Source organism: Mesoplodon bidens (genome assembly GCF_964165515.1).
Source record: "Mesoplodon bidens genome assembly, chromosome: 2".
Lineage (NCBI taxonomy): Eukaryota > Metazoa > Chordata > Mammalia > Artiodactyla > Ziphiidae > Mesoplodon > Mesoplodon bidens.
The window spans coordinates 160411104-160433340 of NC_138177.1; the positions used below are offsets into that span (position 1 = coordinate 160411104).

General features: G+C 43.6%; 1 protein-coding gene and 1 pseudogene across 2 annotated transcripts; both read right to left on the reverse strand.

The window, feature by feature from the left end:
* Positions 1-3359: 3359 nt before the first annotated feature.
* Positions 3360-7035, reverse strand: LOC308605403 (toll-like receptor 12; annotated as a pseudogene). The gene is made up of 4 exons: positions 7011-7035; positions 4721-6649; positions 4165-4232; positions 3360-3991 (listed from the first exon to the last, which is right to left on the reverse strand). The product of its transcript is annotated as a toll-like receptor 12 (transcript).
* A 13860-nt stretch (positions 7036-20895) lies between these two features.
* On the reverse strand, positions 20896-21530 carry LOC308612252 (large ribosomal subunit protein mL42-like). The gene is given in 2 exon segments (XM_081224604.1): positions 20896-21090; positions 21093-21530. Coding segments are annotated over 2 exon segments (390 nt in total). The 5' UTR covers positions 21451-21530; the 3' UTR covers positions 20896-21058.
* Positions 21531-22237: the final 707 nt, after the last annotated feature.

Sequence of the window (22237 nt, forward strand, 5' to 3'; positions counted from 1 at the left end):
CAACTCCCAGAAGGAATCGCGGGAGCGCCGGTGGGCGGCACCCACCGCTTGCCGCCTTTCAGATGCCGTCAGCCAATAGATGCGTCATCTCCTCCGGGTCCCCGGCACCGGAGCAAATCGGAACAGAGTCTAAGCGTGAGGGCGGGCCTGTTGTGATCCCGGTCCTTTCCACAAGCTCCGGGGTAACGTCACCGCCCAGTGGGCGGGCATTCAAGAAGAAGGGTCGGGGTGTATTGAAGGAGCGAAGCGAGAGCCCGAAAGAAATAAGGGAGAGAGGGTGACTAGAGGTGACCAGACTGGTGGGCGGGAGAGAGTTGAACAATTGTAGGTTCAATTTCCAGCTCACAGTTAAGCTGCGTAACTTTGGATCAATTGAGAACCTCGCTTTCTTCACCTGTGAAGTGAGGATAATAATAGCATCCATGTCGCTGGGTTTTTGTGAGGCTTACAGGGATAATACACCTAAAACATTAGCTCAGAATTTGGGTCCTAATAGCGAATATTAGCTATTATTATGTAAATCAGTTAGTATGGAACTTGGCACTTCCTGGGTGTTGGAAGAATGTTAATCGTTATTAGAATAATAATAATCACAACAATTTTAATATAAATGCAGTTGCTTTGTTCCGTTGTGAATACTTTGGAGTATGAGCAATCTAATAATGGGTTTGAGAATGTGGGTTTTGTAGTCAGAAACGGATTCAAATCCCAGCCCAACGACTTGATAGCTGTGTGTCCTTGAACGAATTATTGCGTCTCTTTTGTCTTCAGTTTTTTCCTCAGTAAAATGCAGGTGATAGAACCTACATTGCAGGGTATTGTGAAGATTAGATAAGATAATGCAGGTAAAGCATGGTCTCTGAAGTCAAGGTGCCTGTGTTTGAAACGTCTTACTTTCAAATGCAGGATGTAGGCCTTGCCACTCACTAGTTGTGAAACCTTGGGCAAATTACTTAACCTCTTTATGCTTCAGTTTTCTTATCTATAAAATGGGAATTATAATAATGGCATCTACCTGCTAGGGTTTGTGAGAGGAATAAATGGGGAAAAATAGGTAAAGAGCTTGGTATGTGTCTGGCAGAAGGAGTTTAATAATCATTAGCTATTATTATTTTTACTAATAGTTATGAGATTTGGGGGAAATTGACGGTACCTAGCATATGGCAAGTGCTCAACACATGTTAGTTATTGTTAAAATTAAGGGAATTCTATATTTTAATTTTAAAGACCCAATTCAAAGCGCTTGTCCCCTGTGAAATATGTTCCAACTCATTGGTAGTAATAACTCATGTGATTTTACTCAGTGAATGTAACAGCAACCTACAAACACTCATTGTTGTTGAAACCTCACAACAACCCTATGAGGTGGGTATTATTATCCCCAATTTAAAAGGGGGAAATGAGGGCTTAGACAGGTGAAGTGACCTTCTTGAGATCAAATAGCTAATATGAGCCAGGGCTGGGATTTGAACTTCAGGGCATATAACTCGAAAGATTTCTTCTTGGCCCCATACCTGCATAAGGAAAAGATCACAGGTGGAGCGGGGTGCTGAGTGGGGAGAGAGATGGTGCAGCGGTGTGAGGTGCTAGGAGAACTGGAGACATTTAAGACTCAGAGCGTCAGGCTCTGAAGCTGGAAAGGCAGCTTTGCAGGGTCAGGTAAGAATGTCCTCTTCAGGTTCACCTGCCCTGAAGAGGAGGAATGGAGGTGAAGATGCACAGGGAGAGGACACCATTAGGACACAAGAGGGCGCCCCTCACCCTAAATCCAGCCTGGATTTTTTTCCAAGCTCTCCCTTAGCCTCTGTCTAATTAATGCCTGGCATTTTACAGGAGAGGAAAACTAAGGCCCCAAGAGGCCAAGCGCCCTGCCCAGTGTCATATAGAAATAAACAACAGAGCCTGAACTAGATCCCAGTTCTCTGCTCCAGCATCCACCAACATTTTTTTCTGTCCACAGTTGTCTACCAAGACCCTCTCTGCACTGGGCTAGCATTAGGCTCTAAGGATGCAGAGATGAATCAAACCTGGTCCCTATCATCAGAGCCTGATCTCTAAACTTGCCCAGTCGAGTTTCTTGTTAGTAAATTAGTAATGTTCCCTATTAGCAAAAACATTTTTGAGCACTCACGCCCAATATATGTGTATTTATCTACTTATAAATTATATACATGTATGTATATAATTACATGAAAAGCTAACTTTTATTGAACATTTACAATGCAGTATTAGGTCCTACTCTCTGTACTTTATACGTATTAAGTCATTTAGCCTCTCAAAGTCCTTTGAGAGAGGGTCTAATACTATTCCACATTACTAAAGCCATATGGCTAAAAAGCAGGCATTCTAGCTTCAGAATAAAGTGAGATTAGAAACAAAATAGAAATAGAAGTTTTAACACTTTCTTCCTAAACTCCAGTGGCTCATCTTGTGCACCCCTCTTTGAAAACCACTGCTCAGGAGTCTCCCAGGGGCTTTCCTGGTAGCACAGTGGTTTAAAGTCCGCCTGCCAGTGCAGGGGACACAGGTTCATGCCCTGGTCTGGGAAGATCCCACATACTGTGGAGCAACTAAGCCCATGCACCACAACTACTGAGCCTGCACTCTAGAGCCTGCAAGCCACAACTACTGAGCCCACGTGCCACAACTACCGAAGCCCATGTGCCTAGAGCCTGTGCTCCACAACAAGAGAAGCCACCACAATGAGAAGCCTGCACACCGCAACGAAGAGTAGCCCCTGCTCGCCGCAACTAGACAAAGCCCGCGCACAGCAACGAAGACCCAACACAGCCAAAAATAAAAGCAAATAAATAAATAAATTTATTTAAAAAAAAAAAAAAGAGTCTCCCAGACCTGTGAAGGCCAGTACAGTGTGATCAGTACTTTGAGAAAGGGAGGTGCAGGAAATTGTGGGAACCCAGAGGCAGCAGCTTACCCAGGTTGGGAGATCAAGGTGGCTTCCGGTCATGGCTGAGCTGAATCTTAAAGGATACTTAAAGGATACTTTTCTCCCCAGAGGAAAGAAATTGGGGGAAAAGGTGTTCTTGGGTGAAGGAGCAGCACGTGCAAAGGCCCAGAGGCAAGAGCACATGGTGTCCTGGGAGTACAAGTAGTTTAGCACAGCTAGAGCACAGAGTGTCAGGGGGCGGGTTCCCCTCCCAGTGCTGCTGTGAGGCTCAAACAAGATGATAGAAATGACCTTGCCTTTGTGTTCTTATTGAGGGAACAGGCAATCAATCTGTTGCCTCCTGGACAGTATCCCAGCTTTTTGGTCCTCAGCTGCCAATTCCTCTATAAGCCAAGGGGCCCCTTTGCCCCTTGAAGATCTAGTTGAACTTGGCCTGGACCCCATTCCACAGCTTAAGAGTGCTCAGAGCCCTCCTTCCGTCCCCATACTCTCCATCAATTCCCAACTTTATTTCCTCTGGGCTACAGTTTCCATGACCCCAACCCCCTTGCCCTCTGCCTCATGTGGATTTCCATCAAAAACAAAGTCCAATTAAGCCAAGAACTTCATGGATTTAGTAGGTTTACTGAGGATTTGGAGATTTTGAGATCACATCACATATTGCACTGCCACTTGCCATCTCCCAAATTTTCTCATTCATTTGGAAAGCCTCCAGAGCCTTTCCAGAGCGTGGGGTGTGCAGGGCCTGGCAACTCAGCACACAGAGAGTGACCCAGCTCCCTGCCATGCCATCTGCCACCTTGTCATCCATGTCCTTGCCTGTCTCAAAATCCCACTCAAGGAGACGGAAGTGCAGCCTCCGGCCCATTGGAGGGCGGCCCTCCAAAGTAGGCAGCAGCTCCCCAGTCACCCAGCTCTGGTCTTGCCTTCAGTGGGACACAAACACATCATAAAAAGGAACCTCCTGCCCTCACCCCTATGACTCCTCAGACCCTGAAGCCAAGCCCTGAACAAGGCCTGGAGATGGAGGACCCAGGAGTTCCTGGCTTCCTGTAGGAAGGGCAAGGAGATTGGTGGAAGCAGCTGTACAACACGAGGAGCTTACTATGCAGCCGTGATGGAATTGGAGGCCCAGAGAAAGGACGAAGAGACACGAGGAAGAAGTAACTGAAGAACCGAAGAGATTCACAACGCAGGAAATAGCAAGGGGATTTTCTTTATTTGAGGAGGCACTGTTAGTTTTTGAGGCACAGCACCTGAACATAGGATGGTACACGAAGGTTGCAGCAGCCGTTCAGAATGCAATCCAGCAGTACTGTGCCATCTATGACGAGAAAAAAATAGCTACTACCCAGACATCACTGGATCATTTTTTCAAGAGGGTAGACAGAGTTGAATCAAGCAAGGAACCAGAACCTGTGCCATTGACGTCAGGCGTGAGTGAAATTGCAGCTTGCCCTCCGTCTCCTACTGCTGACGGTCCTTCAACTCTACCATCTCCCACCTCCTCTCCCTTCTCCAGCCAGTAACTCTTCTTGCCTGTTCACCCGATGCCCCTGTACGTCAGCTGTCGTACTGTACCACTGTACTTTTCAAGGTACTGTACTGGAAGATTAAAAATGTTTTCTTTATTTTTTGTGTTTGTTTTTTATGTATTACTTGTGTGAAAAGCATTATAAACCTATTACAGTACAGTACTATGTAGCCAGTTGTGTTAGTTGGGTATCTAGGCTAACTTTGTTGGACTTAGGAACAAATTGGACTTACAAACACGCTCTCGGGACAGAACTTGTTTGTATGTAGGGGACTTACTGTATTGGGGCATCTGGGGACTTTGCTCCTGGAGGCTGCCATCTAGCATGAGGCCTGTCTCCCAGTCTAGCACTAGGACCTGGAGACTTCCCAAGCCCTGGAAAGCAGCAGCAGACAGTGTCTCTAACCCCATTTTGACCAGATGCAGCACCTGCCCTGGGCAGCTCACCCAGCAGCTCCGCAAGCAGCACTGAGCAGGGCCGGGCGTGGGACTGAAGTGCCTGCAGCTTCCGCTCCCATAGGCTGGACAGCCCCATGATGCAGCAGGGCTTGGGGCTGTGCCTGTCCCCCCTTACCCTCTGATACCAGAGCCTGGTGAGCTGCCAGAGGAAAAGGTGGGAGGTGTCCTGGGAGCAGAGGGCCTGCAAGCAAGCTATCACCAAGCAGGGAGAGTTGGCAAAGGGCAGGAAGGATCTTGGTGACATTCTAGGTCCCCAGCTGCAATCCCCAGCCTTCTAGAGTCAAGGTCTGCAAGATTGCAAGATTGGAAAGACATTAGAAGCCAGCATCCCAGGCTTCCTGCCTGAGACCGCATGAAACTCCAAGCTGGTCAAGCTCATGGGCAGGGATAACACTACCCCGGAAGGGCCAGAGGGGAGCTGCAGGTTCAATGTATGCAGACGCCCTGGAAGCCCAAGGCTGAGCTCAGTACCATGCTGGTATCCAGCAGGCTTAGGGCAGTTACTGCAGGCAGAAGAGCCAACCAGCCCTTGCTCAGGTCTACCAGTGGATTCTTGGCCAAGTCCAACTTCCCCAGCCTCCTTAAGCCCTGGAATGCCTGGCCCTGCAGACAAATCAGCTGGTTTCCCTGAAGTAGCAGCTCCTGCAGCTGGGGCAGCATGAGAAGGTGACTGGGGACAGGGTGTGCAGCCCATTGTTGGACAGACCCAGGGCCCGCAGTCTTGACATAGCCCCTGTCTCATTCATGCCCAGCATGGCACTTGCAGTTGATTCCTACTCAAGTTCAGTCTCTGAAGGCTGGGCATGGCCTCCAGGAAACCTGGTGGCAGGTTAGTCATCAAGCCACTGCTCTCAAGACCCAAGCTCTTCAGGCTGTGTCAGGAAGCCAGGGCCTCCAGAGCTATGTGCCCTACAAGAGTGGATGCCAAATTCAGCTCCTGCAGCTCGAAGTGTGCAACTGCCCCAGCAGGCAGCTTGGCCGTGTCGGCATTGATCACAGACAGGGTGTCCAGGCTCTGCAGCCCCAGTCCCACCACTGAAGCTGCCTTCATCTTTGTGTGGTCCAGACACAGAGTCCCCAGCTTGAGCCCCTGGAGGGCCCCAGGACTGGCCATCTTCAGCTGATTGTTGAATGACAGGTCCAGATCTCCAGAAGCCAGGCATCGCCAAAGGAGGGGCCATGCACCGGGTCTGGGAACATGTCCGCCAGCTCCCCCACATTCTGAAGGCAACTATGCTTGACACTCAGCCGCCGTAGACTGGGAGAAAACTGGACACCCGTGTTCCCATCCAGGCAGGGGCCCAAGAAAGCGAGGACTGGAGGGAGCTTAGGTTGCCATCAGGGATAGGAAGAGGTAAACTGTGTAGGGGCCCTTGCAGAAGAGCTGCTGCAGCTGTCCCAAGCTGCCTGGCAGGAGCTGGGTGAGATGCAGACTCAGCCCCAGGACCTTGAGCCCAGGGAAGTGGGAGAAGGCATCCAGGCACAGAATGGAAGTGGAACCAGAGAGACAGAGCCCCTCCTCACTCTGGGGCACAGCCTCCAGGGTCTGTGTCAGGTTGGTCTCTGAGGAGCATGACACAGGGAGGGGCAGGCTGGAGTCCAAAGGGCAGATCAGGAAGAAGAGGGAGGCCAGAGGCAGCCGGGAGCCTTCAGTCACCAGGCAGTTGGAAGCTGTCCAGCCTGCGGTCACAGAAGGGACAGGAGCAGACCAGGCAACAGCAAGTGCCCATCCCATCTCAGCACTAAGCCTGGTCCACAAAGAAAACAGAACCAGAACCCTGTTCTCTGCTCCCATCCCTTTTCCAGAGAGGAACCCAGACCCTATCCTCACCCTGCACACATACATACACAATACTCATAACACTGACAGGATACACAGACCCCCAGGAGGGTCTGGAAGCAGGGTCGGAGGGCCACAATGCTTCCAAACTGAAGAACTGCTGGGAGGATGGGGCTAGACTCAGAGATGCTTAGAGCTGAGGATCCAAGGGTCAGGGAAAAACAGAAGCACACTTGTGGGAGGTGAGACCTACGTCTCACTTCCCTGTTGTGAGGAAGCAAGCAGTGTTTGTGAGCACAAGGTATGGCATCAGAGGTCCAGGATCTCACTCTGCCATGGTCCTGAGCAGTGCATGTCCCCTCTCTGGGCTTCAGTTTCCTCACCTGTAAGCCAAGCATACAGATACCTACTTCATAAGATTGCTGCAATATACATACGGGTTTCTCTCCACAACACTCTCTTTACTAATTCCTCTCCTAACTCCAACAGAAAGGAGGTCTTGAATAAATCAGGATTTTTTTAAAGCAGTTGTTTTGTAAGCAAAATAATACATCAAAATGATGCCTTCATGGGCATCTTGTAATGCTCCACATGGAAGATTCCAAGAAGCCCAGAATTTACCCAAGAGGACCCATAGGGCTCCATTCCTGCCCTTCCAGGCTGGAGCTAGGAAGAATAGTCTCTGAGTCCTTGACCTTGATTTGCCACTACCATAATGGAGGCAAGACCCCAAGGGAGAGCAGAACAAGGAAAAGAAAGGAGCTTTACGATTATTTCAAACAATGCCGTAAACCATTCAATACAATTCAATACCTGATCATGACTTTTTAAAATAATAAATTCAAAGAGAAGAAAAAGTCCTTGACTTATAAAAGGGTATCTACCCCAGATCTATAATAAGTATAATTATTAATGGTGAACCATCACCTGCATCACATTACAGGAATGAGACAACTATAGTTACTTCTGCTTAACATGATAATGGAGGTTTTAGCCAGGAAAATAAGAAAGAAAAAGAGCAGAAAATAAAATTATAAAATCATAAGTATTTTAAAAAACAAAGGGGTCACCAATTATAAGATGCTATGTTTGTCTACATAGGAAATTCAAGAATTTCTAGAAACAAACTATTAAATCTAAAGTATGTTTAGCAAAGATACTGGAAACTAGATACTTTAAAAACTTTCTAACACACCAGTGCATTAGTCAGGGTCTCAACAGGAAACAGCACCTTAAATGAGGATTCTTCTAAGAGGTTTGTATGCAAAGAGGCTAATCACAAGGTGTTAGCAGTGCTTAGGAATACTACAAGGGGTAGTGTAGGAACGCAGGGCTAGCAATCATAGAAGCTATCAACACTGCTAGAACTGAAGGGATAAGGACTGGGAGAAGTTACTAGAACCTGGAAGGAGAGAGAGTGTTATAGGGTCAGCTGCCTTGAGAGAAACAATGACATTCAGTCAAGTCACAAATCCAACATGAGAGGACCTCACAGGAAGGAAGGAAGTTCTGGAACTGAAAAATTCAAAATCTGTAATGAAAAGTCCATGAGATAGGATTAATAGCATATCCCACACCAAGAAGAAAATAGTCAGTGAACTTGAAGACCTAGAAATAGAAACTATCCTAAGTGAAATACAGAAAGATAAAGTCAGGAGAAAAGGAACAAAACCTCAATGACCTGTAGGAAAATACCAAACAGTCTAACATATGTGTAATTGGAGTCCCAAGGGGGAAAAGGGGAGGGGGAATGTGAAGAAATAACCAAAATTTTTCCAAATTCAATGAAAACTATTAACCCATTATGCCATGAATTTCAAGAAAACCTAAAGATAATGAACACAAAGAAAACCACAATAGGGCTTCCCTGGTGGCGCAGTGGTTGAGAGTCCGCCTGCCGATGCAGGGGACACGGGTTCGTGCCCCTATCCCGGAAGATCCCACATGCCGCGGAGCGGCTGGGCCCGCGAGCCATGGCCGCGGAGCCTGTGTGTCCGGAGCCTGTGCTCCGCAACGGGAGAGGCCACAGCAGTGAGAGGCCCGCGTACAGCAAAAAAAAAAAAAAAAAAAAAAAGAAAACCACAATAAGAATGTCAAAATGTTGAAAATAATTGATAAAGAGAAAATCTTATGGGTAGCTAAAGGAAAATTACATAAAGTGACCCATTACAAAAGCAGAAAAAAAGACAAGAATTGCCATTATGGTAACTCTATGTTGGTAGAGCCACCAATGACTCAAAATCCTCAAGAATGAAGATTTTGGTTACCCTACTGGATAAAACAAACAAGCAGACAAACAAACAACAACAGTTGAGGTGCTGGATTAAGCTAAATAGAACATGAAAGGGTTAATGGAGAACAGAAGTAAAATATACCACCAGAAAAGAAAGAACTATAACTACAGATCTGTATTTTCTTCCTTTTAGTGTCATGTGTGTTTTACATTAACTATTGTATTTCATCAATTCTAAGATGCTCATTTTTTTCAGGTTTTCAACACCTTTGAAATAAGGCTGCATCCTAAAATTGATTACCTCACTATTGCTGGTAACCAGGCAACATTCATGGTATAGTTACTATATGCACATATGCTTACTTGGTCATAGCAGTTCACATTATTATAACTGCATTTGAGTTATGGATATTGTTGATAATACTCATTTTAGTTTAATTGTCCTTTAAAATGCCTTCTACAATATTACAGTACAATTCCACATTGAAATGAAAAGTTATTCTATGTTCAGAAAAAAGCATGGAAAGAAAGCAGTAGGGCAAATAATCTTTGTTGGAGAAATAATGTGGGAGGAATTCAGGGTAGGACTATAAATATGAAGAAGTCTGAGGAATACCATAATCAATATATTCTTCTTATATTTTAATTTTTTATATGCATGAAGTTATATAAGATAAAATCTATATCTGCATTAAATAATTATAAAATAGCTCTAAATGATAAGTGATGAGAAAGTATTGTGTCATCATTTAATGGATCATTTTCCTTAATGGTACATAAAATAAGGGTTTATTTTACAACTGATTCTTAGATTCAATAAAATGCAGCAATTTATCTATTTTAAAATAATTTTTCTCTTCTCTCCTTCATTATTAATAGTGTGTTGGTGGTGGTTAATTTTATAATTTATTGCTCAGATTATAGAATTTTTAGACAAAATAGCGGTTATCAGAGGGGTGACCATCACCCACAGACTGTAGACATGCAGTTACTGGTGAGATTTAGATTGAATCTTTTGAAGATAATTGGAATACATTACTGGGTTTTGTTTTGTTTTTTAATGGTTGGTTGTGTTATAGTTGGGGGAAGCTTTATTTTGAAGTGTAAGTATTAGGAAAAGGAGTTATGTCAATGGACAGGCAAAGAGGTAGATAGTAGTGGGCATTTATTATTCATCTAGCATCTGAATTTCTTTCTTGTGCCTATTTGGTAACCATGTCCACCTTGCCTTTAGTGCTACTGCTTGGAGTCTGCCACCCTAGGATCCTGGTAGCCCTACTGAAATCAGGGAGCCCATTTCAACTGCAGCGTCCTATGACAATCCTCGGCCTAAACAGAGAATAGCCATGATAGTATTTTTCAAAGATGACAGTGTTTCCCTCACCAATGTATTTCTCAACACTTTCAATAAAGGACTGTCTTCTGGAACCATTCTAGAAATTCAGTTAGTGAGTGGAGAAAACATTGAACATGGAAATGTCCTCAATATTCCAATCTCCCCTCTCTATCCCTTCTCCAAACTCTGTTTTATACCAAGGAATTTATGACACTTTAACTTTGTTTAGTAGACCACTGTTTAGTCCAAGATTCAGCCAACCAAACAAACAAATAATTGGAACTCTTCTGGCTACTCAAGCTAACCTATTGAAGGATCTCTGGTAAAGGATCCATACAAATAAATTCAGTATAATCTAAAATTATTTTGCTCCCTCCTTGGTCTAGCAAGCACTCTCAGGGTCTATTTCCACATGTATGCTTTAGATTTTGCCAATACAAATCAAAAAAAAATTTACCCTTATTTGCCTCTCCTATTGGGTTTGACTTTGTAACTGCCTTCTAGGTACACTGGAAACTGACAGTAGTTATATATCTCTAGACTGTGGAAAAGATGACCTTCCATTTGTATCATGTCTGAATCTGTTTTTCAGGTCCATTCCTCTCCTTCCCCTCCTCTGTTCCATATCACAGGTAAACTGATATAAGTAACTTATGTTTTCTGACTTCTGTGTGAGTTAAGAGGTTGGAGGGCAGGAGAAAGGGAGTAGCTGGGATATTTTCCCCCCTCCTTCCCTGCTTTGGTATAACCACCACCACCAGCTACAACACTTCTATGATTCCAACTCCAGTAGAGCAGACCTGCTATAGTTCTGGCTTCCCACTGATTGACCTGTTTGGCCCCAGTAATACACCTCTTCCCCCTGTTCCTGCCTCTGCAAGAAATGTGAGATTCTTCCATCACAGTCATAAAAAGTCCTTAGTTTTTAGGTGGACACTTGAGCTGAGTAATTAGTATATGAGCTTGAAGTCTATGTGCCCCTCATTGTTCTATAGAATAGCCACTCAGCCTCTTAGAGCCTTGCTTTCAACGGGCACTTCATTTTATCTGACTGGAAGTTTTCATTTAACTGACTCTTTCACCATTGTATGTCTGATCTGTCAGAGTCCCATTGTTTAAAGCTGGATTTTCACTGCCCTTGATCCCAACCGGCCCAATAACCAATCTTCAGGTTCTTCTTCTTTTCCTGAGGGTCTGTTGTTTACACCCACTCCCTGTATAGACCTCTGCATCAGTCAGGGTTTATTTATATGCAACAGAAACTGACTTTAGTTGATCAAAGCAGAAAAGAAGCTTATGGAAAGGATTTGGGGTAGCTCATGGATTCTTTAGGGGGTGGGGGGTTGAGAACCAAACTTATGGCCACCCCATTATCAAAAAGGGATTCTGTTCGGTCCCTACATTTTTTTTGGAATTTTATTTTATTTATTTTTTTATAGAGCAGGTTCTTATTAGTCATCCATTTTATACACATCAGTGTATACATGTCAATCCCAATCTCCAAATTCATCACACCACCACTCCCACCTGCCACTGCTTTCCCCCCTTGGTGTCCATACATTTGTTCTCTACATCTGTGTCTCAATTTCTGCCCTGCAAACCGGTTCATCTGTACCATTTTCCTAGGTTCCACATATATGCGTTAATATGCGGTATTTGCTTTTCTCTTTCTAACTTACTTCACTCTGTATGACATTCTCTACATTCATCCACGTCTCAACAAATGACCCAATTTCTTTCTTTTTTATGGCTGAGTAATATTCCATTGTATATAGGTACCACATCTTCTTTATCCATTCATCTGTTGATGGACATTTAGGTTGCTTCCATGACCTGGCTATTGTAAATATTGTTTCAATGAACATTGGGGTGCATGTGTCTTTTTGAATTACAGTTTTCTCTGGGTATATGCCCAGTAGTGGGATTGCTGGGTCATAGGTAATTCCATTCTTAGTTTTTTAAGGAACCTCCATACTGTTCTCCACAGTAGCTGTATCAATTTACATTCCCACCAACAGTGCAAGAGGGTTCCCTTTTCTCCACACCCTCTCCAGCATTTGTTGTTTGTAGATTTTCTGATGATGCCCATTCTAACTGGTGATACCTCATTGTAGTTTTGAATTGCATTTCCCTAATAATTAGTGATGTTGAGCAGCTTTTCATGTGCTTCTTGGCCAACTATATTTCTTCTTTGGAGAAATGTCTACTTAGGTCTTCTGCCCATTTTTAGATTGGGTTGTTTGTTTCTTTAATATTGAGCTGCATGAGCTGTTTATATATTTTGGAGATTAATCCTTTGTCCGTTGATTCATTAGCAAATATTTTCGCCCATTCTGAGGGTTGTCATTTTGTCTTGTTTGTAGTTTCCTTTGCTTTGCAAAAACTTTTAAGTTTCATTAGGTCCCATTTGTTTATTTCTGTTTTTATTTCCGTTACTCTAGGAGGTGGATCTAAAAAGATCTTGCTGTGGTTTATGTCAAAGAGTGTTCTTCCTATGTTTTCCTCTAAGAGATTTATAGTGTCCGGTCTTATATTTAGGTCTCTAATCCATTTTGAGTTTATTTTTGTGTATGGTGTTAGGGAGTGTTCTAATTTCATTCTTTTACATGTAGCTGTACAGTTTTCCCAGCACCACTTATTGAAGAGACTGTCTTTTTGCCATTGTATATCCTTGCCTCCTTTGTCATAGATTAGTTGACCATAGGTGCGTGGGTTTATCTCTGGGCCTTCTATCCTGTTCTATTGATCTATATTTCTGTTTTTGTGCTAGTACCATGTTGTCTTGCTTACTGTAGCTTTGTAGTATAATCTGAAGTCCAAGAGCCTGATTCCTCCAGCTCCGTTTTTTTCCCTCAAGACTGCTTTGGCTATTCAGGGTCTTTTGTGTCTCCCTACAAATTTTAAGACTTTTTCTTCTAGTTCTGTAAAAAATGCCATTGCTAATTTGATAAGGATTGCATTCAGTCTGTAGATTGCTTTGGGTAGTATAGTCATTTTCACAATATTGATTCTTCCAATCCAAGGACATGGTATATCTCTCCTTCTGTTGGTATCATCTTTAATTTTTTTCAAGAGTGTCTTATAGTTTTCTGCATACAGGTCTTTTGTCTCCCTAGGTAGGTTTATTCCTAGGTATTTTATTCTTTTTGTTGCAGTGGTAAATGGGAGTGTTTCCTTAATTTCTCTTTCAGATTTTTCATCATTAGTGTATAGGAATGTAAGAGATTTCTGTGCATTAATTTTGTATCCTGCAACTTTACCAAGTTCATTGATTACCTCTAGTAGTTTTCTGGTGGCATCTTTAGGATTCTCTAGGTATAGTATCATCTCACCTGCAAACAATGACAGTTTTACTTCTTCTTTTCCAATTTGCATTCCTTTTATTTCTTCTTCTTCTCTGATTGCCATGGCTAAGACTTCCAAAACTATGTTGAATAATAGTGGCAAGAGTGGACATCCTTGTCTTGTTACTGATCTTAGCGGAAATGCTTTCAGTGTTTCACCATTGAGAATGACATTTGCTGTGGGTTTGTCATATATGGCCTTTGTTATGTTGAGGTAGGTTTCCTCTATGCCCACTTTCTGGAGAGTTTTTATCATAGATGGGTGTTGAATTTTGTCAAAAGCTTTTTCTGCATCTATTAAGATGATCATATGGTTTTTATTCTTCAATTTGTTAATGTGGTGTATCACATTGATTGATTTGCATATACTGAAGAATCCTTGCATCCCTGGGATAAATTCCACTTGATCCTGGTGTATGATCCTTTTAATGTGTTTTTGGATTCTGTTTGCTAGTATTTTGTTGAGGATTTTTGCATCTATACTAATAAGTGACACTGGTCTGTAATTTTCTTTATTTGTGATATCTTTTTCTGGTTTCGGTATCAGGGTGATGGTGGCCTCATAGAGTGAGTTTGGGAGTGTTCCTTCCTCTGCAATTTTTTGGAAGAGTTTGAGAAGGATGGGTGTTAGCTCTTCTCTAAATGTTTGATAGAATTCACCTGTGAAGCCATCTGGTCCTGGACTTTTGTTTGTTGGAAGAGTTTTAATCACTGGTTCAATTGCATTACTTGTGATTGGTCTGTTCATATTTTCTATTTCTTCCTGGTTCAGCCTTGGAAGGTTATACCTTTCTAAGAATGTGTCCATTTCTTCTAGGTTGTCCATTTTATTGGCCTAGAGCTGCTTGTAGTAGTGTCTTAGGATGCTTTGTATTTCTGCGGTGTCTGTTGTAACTTCTCCTTTATCATTTCTAATTTTATTGATTTGAGTCCTCTCCCTCTTTTTCTTGATGAGTCTGGCTAATGGTTTACCAATTTTGTTTATCTTCTCAAAGAACCAGCTTTTAGTTGTATTGATCTTTGCTATTGTTTTCTTTGTTTCTATTTCATTTATTGCTGCTCTGATCTTTATGATTTCTTTCCTTCTGCTAACTTTGGGTTTTGTTTGTTCTTCTTTCTCTAGTTCCTTTAGGTGTAAGGTTACATTATGTGAGATATTTCTTGTTTCTTCAGGTAGGCTTGTATAGCTATAAACTTCCCCCTTAGAACTGCTTTTGCTGCATCCCCTAGGTTTTGGATAGTCGTGTTTTCGTTGTCATTTGTCTCTAGGTATTTTTTGATTTCCTCTTTGATATCTTCAGTGATCTCTTGGTTATTTAGTAATGTATTGTTTAGCCTCCATGTGTTTGTGTTTTTTATTTGTTTCCCTGTAATTCATTTCTAATCTCATAACATTGTGGTCAGAAAAGATGCTTGATATGATTTCAGTTTTCTTACATTTACTGAGGCTGGATTTGTGACCCAAGATGTGATCAATCCTGGAGAATGTTCTGTGCGCACTTGAGAAGAAAGCGTAATCTGCTGTTTTGGGATGGAATGTCCTATAAATATCAGTTAAATCTCTCTGGTCTATTGTGTCATTTAAAGCTTGTGTTTCCTTATTAATTTTCTGTTTGGATGATCTGACCATTGGTGTAAGTGAGGTGTTAAAGTTCCCCACTATTATTGTGTTACTGTCAATTTCCTCTTTTATAGCTGTTAGCAGTTGCCTTATGTATTGAGGTGCTCCTATGTTGGGTGCATATATATTTATAATTGTTATATCTTCTTCTTGGATTGATCCCTTGATCATTATGTAGTGTCCTTATTTGTCTCTTGTAATGTTCTTTATTTTACAGTCTATTTTATCTGATATGAGTATTGCTACTTCAGCTTTATTTTGATTTCCATTTTCATGGACTATCTTTTTCCATCCCCTCACTTTCAGTCTGAATGTGTCCCTAGGTCTGAAATGGGTCTCTTGTAGACAGCATGTATATGGGTCTTGTGTTTGTATCCATTCAGCAAGCCTCTGTCTTTTGGATGGAGCATTTAATCCATTCATGTTTAAGGGAATTATCAATATGTATGTTCCTGTTACCATTTTCTTAATTGTTTGGGGTTCCTTTTTGTAGGTCCTTTTCTTCTTTTGTGTTACCCACTTAGAGAAGTTCCTTTAGCATTTGTTGCAGAGCTGGTTTGGCAGTGCTGAATTCTCTTAGCTTTTGCTTGTCTGTAAAGCTTTAGATTTCTCCATCGAATCTGAATGAGATCCTTGCCAGGTAGAGTAATCTTGGTTCTAGGTTCTTCCCTTTCATCATTTTAAGTATGTCATGCCACTCCCTTCTGGCTTGTACAGTCTCTGCTGAGAAATCAGCTGTTAACCTTATGGGAGTTCCCTTGTATGTTATTTGTCATTTTTCCCTTGCTGCTTTCAATAATTTTTCTTTGTCTTTAATTTTTGCCAATTTGATTACTATGTGTCTCGGCGTGTTTCTCCTTGGGTTTATCCTACCTGGGACCCTCTGTGCTTCCTGGACTTGGGTGGCTATTTCCTTTCCCATGTTAGGGAAGTTTTTGACTATAATCTATTCAAATATTTTCTCAGGTCTTTTCTCTCTCTCTTCTCCTTCTTGGACCCCTATAATGCAAATGTTGTTGTGTTTAATGTTATCCCAGAGGTCTCTTAGGCTGTCTTCATTTCTTTTCATTCTTTTTTCTTTATTGTGTTCCACAGCAGTGAATTCCAGCATTCTGTCTTCCAGGTCACTTATCTGTTCTTCTGCCTCAGTCATTCTTCTATGGATGCCTTCTAGTGTATTTTTCATTTCAGTTTTTGTATTGTTCATCTCTGTTTGTTCTTTATTTATTTACTTATTTTTTTCCGGTACGTGGGCCTCTCACTGTTGTGGCCTCTCCCGTTGTGGAGCACAGGCTCCGGACGTGCAGGTTCAGCAGCCATGGCTCACGGGCCCAGCCGCTCCGTGGCTTGTGGGATCCTCCCGGACCAGGGCACGAACCCTCATCCCCTGCATCGGCAGGCGGACTCTCAACCACTGCGCCACTAGAGAAGCCCTCTGTTTGTTCTTTAATTCTTCTAGGTCTTTGTTAAACATTTCTTGCATCTTCTCAATCTTTGCCTCCATTCTTTTTCCGAGGTGCTGGATCATCTTCACTATCATTATTCTGAATTCTTTTTCTGGAAGGTTGCCTATATCCACTTCAGTTAGTTGTTTTTCTGTGGTTTTATCTTGTTCCTTCATCTGGTACATAGCCCTCTGCCTTTTCATCTCGTCTATCTTTCTGTGAATATGGTTTTTGTTCCACAGGCTGCAGGATTGTTGTTCTTCTTGCTTCTGCTATCTGCCCTCTGGTGGATGAGGCTAAGAGGCTTGTGCAAGTTTCCTGATGGGAGAGACTGGTGGTGGGTGAGCTGGCTATTGCTTTGGTGGGCACAGCTCAGTAAAATTTTAATCCACTTGTCTGCTGATGGGTGGGGCTGGGTTCCCTCTCTGTTGGTTGTTTGGCCTGAGGCAACCCAACACTGGAGCCTACCCGGTCTCTTTCGTGGGGCTAATGGCAGACTCTGGTAGGGCTCAAGCCAAGGAGTACTTCTCAGAACTTCTGCTGCCAGTGTCCTTGTTCTCATGGTAAGACACAGCCAGCCCCCGCCTCTGCAGGAGACCCTCCAACGCTGGCAGGTAGGTCTGGTTCAGTCTCCTATGGGGTCACTGCTCCTTCCCCTGGGTCCTGATGCTCACACTACTTTGTGTGTGCCCTCCAAGAGTGCAGTCTCTGTTTCCCCCAGTCTTGTCAAAGTCCTGCAATCAAATCCCACTATCCTTCAAAGTCTGATTTTCTAGGAATTCCTCCTCCGTTGCCAGATCCCCAGCATCAGAAGCCTGATGTGGGGCTCAGAACCTTCACTCCAGTGGGTGGGCTTCTGTGGTATAAGTGTTCTCCAGTTTGTGAGTCACACACCCAGCAGTTATGGGATTTAATTTTATTGTGATTGCCGCCCCTCCTACCATCTCATTGAGGCTTCTCCTTTGTCTTTGGATATGGGGTATCTTTTCTGGTGAGTTCCAGTGTCTTCCTGTCGATGATTGTTCAGCAGTTAGTTGTGATTCTGGTTTTCTTGCAAGAGAGAGTGAGAGCACGTCCTTCTACTCTGCCATCTTGAGCCAATCTCTTGGTCCCTACTTTTTAATGTCACTTCTCTTATGATTTAAACTCAGTTTTATCAGATCAGTAAATAATAGTCCATGAGTCTACACTACAGTTCAAGGGAGGTTGAGATGCAAGCCTCTGGTATTTTTTATCTTCTATAGTGAGAAGCAGGCTCTACCTATCTGTGGTTGGATGAACTTTCTCCCCTAAAAAGAAACATAGAAAGAGGCTTGGATACTGGACAGCCAAAAAGATGATAAACATCCACTGCCCCACGTGAACATACTGAGTTCATGATACATGCCTAGAACGGAGTGCTTAGGGAAGAATGCTTCTTACCCACTCCTTCTTCCTTGTAGAGAAACCCATTAGTATAACCCTCCTGGGTCTTCCCCTCTTCACACCTCCTGGAGGAAGAAATACGACTTACATTATTGATGAGTTTGAGAGAGAACATGAGTGTGTGGAGCTCTGTGCCTTCCTCTTTCCTTTCCCTTTGGGAGTACACGTTCACATCTGCTTTGTGCACCAAGTTTTATAAGAACAGACGTCACATGGGGAGATGTGTATATTCCTTGCAATGTCTATAAATGGATGGATAAAACTAGTGTTCACTATTATGTCTGCAGCTCTAAGACATAGTCTCCAATAACAGCTCTACAGTAGGAAAGATGAAAATTTATTCTGTGGCATACTTCTCAACTGGTTCATGAGTCAGGGATGAAAAGGAGGCCCCTCAACCCACTAATATTTTTTACTGTTCTGCAGCTAAATGTGACCTAGCCTCTGACCCTGGAGGGCTCTCACTCTAGTGGGAGAGGGATACATAGCAGATCTTTATAATATACCATGACCCCTGTCAACGTTTGACTGTGTCACTCCTTAGGACAGTCATACTCCAGAGCCTTTAGAATGCAAAACTGTAGACTGCACCCTTTAGGTGATTGTCCACCTGGCTTTTTCCTATTTAAAAGTGAGACGAGTAAAATTTGCAGTCAGGTAAAAAGGAACTATTAGAATGGGACTGCTTCAGTTTCCCTTTGTTACAGTAAACAGATTAACTTGCTTTACCCTAATTCCCCAAGTGGGGGTTGGAGGGCCAGCATCTGATCAGAAGCTCTGAGATTCCTGCCCCTGTCTCTTTCCTTTCCCTAGTCATTTGAGCATCTCAGAGATTTACAGACTGAGGTGGAGAGGCCCTCTGAGTTCATTCAGTCCAACACCTCCCTTTTCAGATGGGGAAACTGAGACCCAGAAAGAAGAAGGGGATTTTCCAGGGCCAAACAGAGGGCAGATGGCAGAGCTGGGATCAGCACCCAGGGTCATGGTCGAGCCAGGTGGGGATGGAGTGTTAGTGACAACAAGCAGCCTTCACTCCCGACCATGGGAAGTGAAGTGAAGCTCTTGGAGTCTAGAAGACCCCTCCTGCCATCCTCCTGGCCCACTGTACCACACACACATTTAGGGCAGGGATCTCAGCTTCCCTTCCCTGGGCTGGGATGTGAGGAGTTTATGGAAGGAACCTGAAGTCAGACCTCAGTTCTCATGCTGTGGTCTGGCTAGTACTGCCCAGAGAAGTGCTCTGGGAATAAAGAGAGCTGAGAAACCAGCGTTGCAAATAAATAAATGAAATGAAATAATGTGACATGGCGTAAAATAAAATAGATGCCTTTGCCCTCAACAGGGGGCCACTTTCTGGAGGGACTTTCTCCTTTCTCTCTCCATTCACCCATCTCTCCTGCCTCCAAGCTCAGCAGACCCTTACTCTCCATACTTTCCCTCGATCGCATCTCCACCACCTCCTTTTAATCCCCACCCCTGCCTAGGCACTCCTGTTCTCCTGCAGGATGGACTTCTGACAAACCCAGGTGACTGCCTTCTCTGTGGGTTGTTAACTGGTCAGCAAATACAATCTTTAATCAAACAAATTTTCAGCGATTTTATCGCATAACCACATTCAGGTAACATCACTAGAATTCTAAACAGAAAGAAGAAAGAGTTGACCCCCAGCTCTACCACCACCAAATCAAACAGCTTTGGCCCGCCTGAGTTTGCTTCGGTTCTTGTCCTGACATTAAACAGATAGCTACCATTTTTTACACCTTCCTATATGCCAGGCATTCAGGCAATATAAACCTGGAAGTATTTTATTTCCCAGAATCCCCTTTTTTTGCCTATCCAGAATCCCTTTTAATAAGAAGAAGAATTAACATTTATTGAGAACATACTATGTGCCAGACACTATGCTCTCTTTTCATCCTCATGACCCAGTTTGTGTGTGCTTTCCCAACCCCACCAACGTTCTCCAAATGGAGAACTGTGGCCCAAGGAAGTTCAGTGGCCCGTCCAAGGTCCCTAGGGTAGTTAGTTTCTTCCTCTGTCAAAGGTGAGAATGTCTTAGTTATTACTTCCCCATTTGGGTTTCCAGGGGACAGTTGGGGTTTGGCTGTGAGTTCCTTTGTTGTAATTGCCTTTGTGGCTTTGGTGTTTTCAGGTGTAATTCCCAGACAGCCTTGAGTGAAGGATGCTCTTGTTTCCTGTTATTCCAAACATCACAAGGACAGACAGTGGAGTCTAAACAAGGGTTACAGGATGAGGAGATATTTTTACTGATACACAGAACAAATGGGAATCCAGCCAGGGGCACCTGGACAGAACTTTTGGAGAAGAGCTCCCTGTAGTACTGCCGTAGCACCAGCCCTTCTGGGAAAGTGAAAGAGGCCAGGCCAAGAGTGGCCTGGGCTACTCTGTTGTTTTGGTAGAGGTTCTGTTTGTGTTCACGAACGAAAATCATCTCAGACTACCCCAGGCACAATTTGTTGGGAGGATGTAGGGATATCTCATTGAACCCTAAATCAGCTGGGCCTGGGGAAAGCCTGAAGTCAGGAAGTAGGGCCATCAGAGAACTTCCAGAAGTTTCTCTCTCATCTCTACTTCAACTTTCCTCTTCCTCCTAAACAGATATCTCTGCGTCTATGCTCTCATGGCTGATGAGGCCACCTCATCCCAAGGGAACTCCCGGCTGAACTAAACCAAAGGTCAGCTTTGGAGGCGGCAGAAGCTCCACCCTCCCTGCTCTAGTTTACCCCATCCCACCACTCCCACCACCAACCACATCTGCTCAAGGTCCCTTCCCAGTACTGCTTTTTTTTTTTTTATGAGAAGACATTTTATTATTTTACTATATAACATATTAGTGAATATACCCAATTGTATTTTCTCAAATGGCAAATGAGACGCAGGATAACATTTCTCTTTGATTCCTGAAAACCTCAATATCATCTGTCTTTTGGAGGATTCAGTTTCCTATGACGTCTATGATACTGTCCACGAGGATACCAACGGTGCTTAGTAGTAAAGAACATTTTGCTAAGTTGTTCTGTCATGGGTCCTTGCTCTAAGTGTTCACCTTTTCCTTCTAATCTGGTTTTCAGCACTAGATCATGTGTTTCTTCATTATTCTGCACAGGATCTGGCCGAGGGATAGGTTTTGTGTGTTCATACGGAATGTCCACAGAAGGGTGATAGCATACTATTGTCCTGCCATCAGATGTCAAAGCAAGCTCTACTTTGCAATTATAGTCATCTGGAAGAGAAGAATACGTAGTTTTATGACAAGCACAATATAAGGCTCCATTTTGAATTGGAAATAAATGTTTCAAGATAGTTCTGCTTGATATAGCCCATTTTACTGCTGCCAATGCCATGGTGAATCAAGATGCTTATCAGGTGGTATGAAAGGTGATTTGAAGAGAAACTGCTTTTAAAATCTGCTTCTCAACCCAGGCCCCCCCACTACTGGTTTTGATGCTCCCCCTGCCCATCCACCAGGATCCACTGAGGGAGCTCAGAGGGAGGAGAAACCACCATCTTCCTTCCTTGGGGACTTCTGAGAAATCCTGCTCCATATGTTCCCCGTCTATGTTGTGAGCCTGCAGGATGCTCTGCTTGGGGATGGATGGGTTTCTCCACCGTTCTGGAGAGGGAAGCAAATATTCTCTCGCTCAGGAGGAGAAGCAAAGACTGCCACTGTTCCATGGCCGAAGAGGGCTTGCAGGCTGGGCTGTAAGGAACCAAGGGTCCTGGTTTCTCAGCGTCCCCTTTCCTGTTGGCTTGAAGATCTCATTATTTAGACGGTCTCCTTTTTAGACAATTTGTACAAGGCCTGTTAGACATTCATTCTATTCCCTCATTCAAGCCGCAGCTATTCTGAGCAGGGCACAGAGTACAGAGGCAAAGGAGTCAGGGCACCTGCCCTTGGGAGGCTCATGGTAGGTGGGAGTGACCAGCCCATGAAAAGAGGAGTGAACCAGACGTCCTCTTGTTTCTCCTGCTAGCAGGTCACACTTCCTTTTAATGCATAAGCAGCAATAAACTGAACCCTCAGTCTGCAAGACTTCAGGAAATCCGGTCTCTTACAGAGCTCCCTTTCCCAAGGATGTCTGAGAATTCTTACATATTCCACCAATTCATATGGTTGTCACTTATCACCTT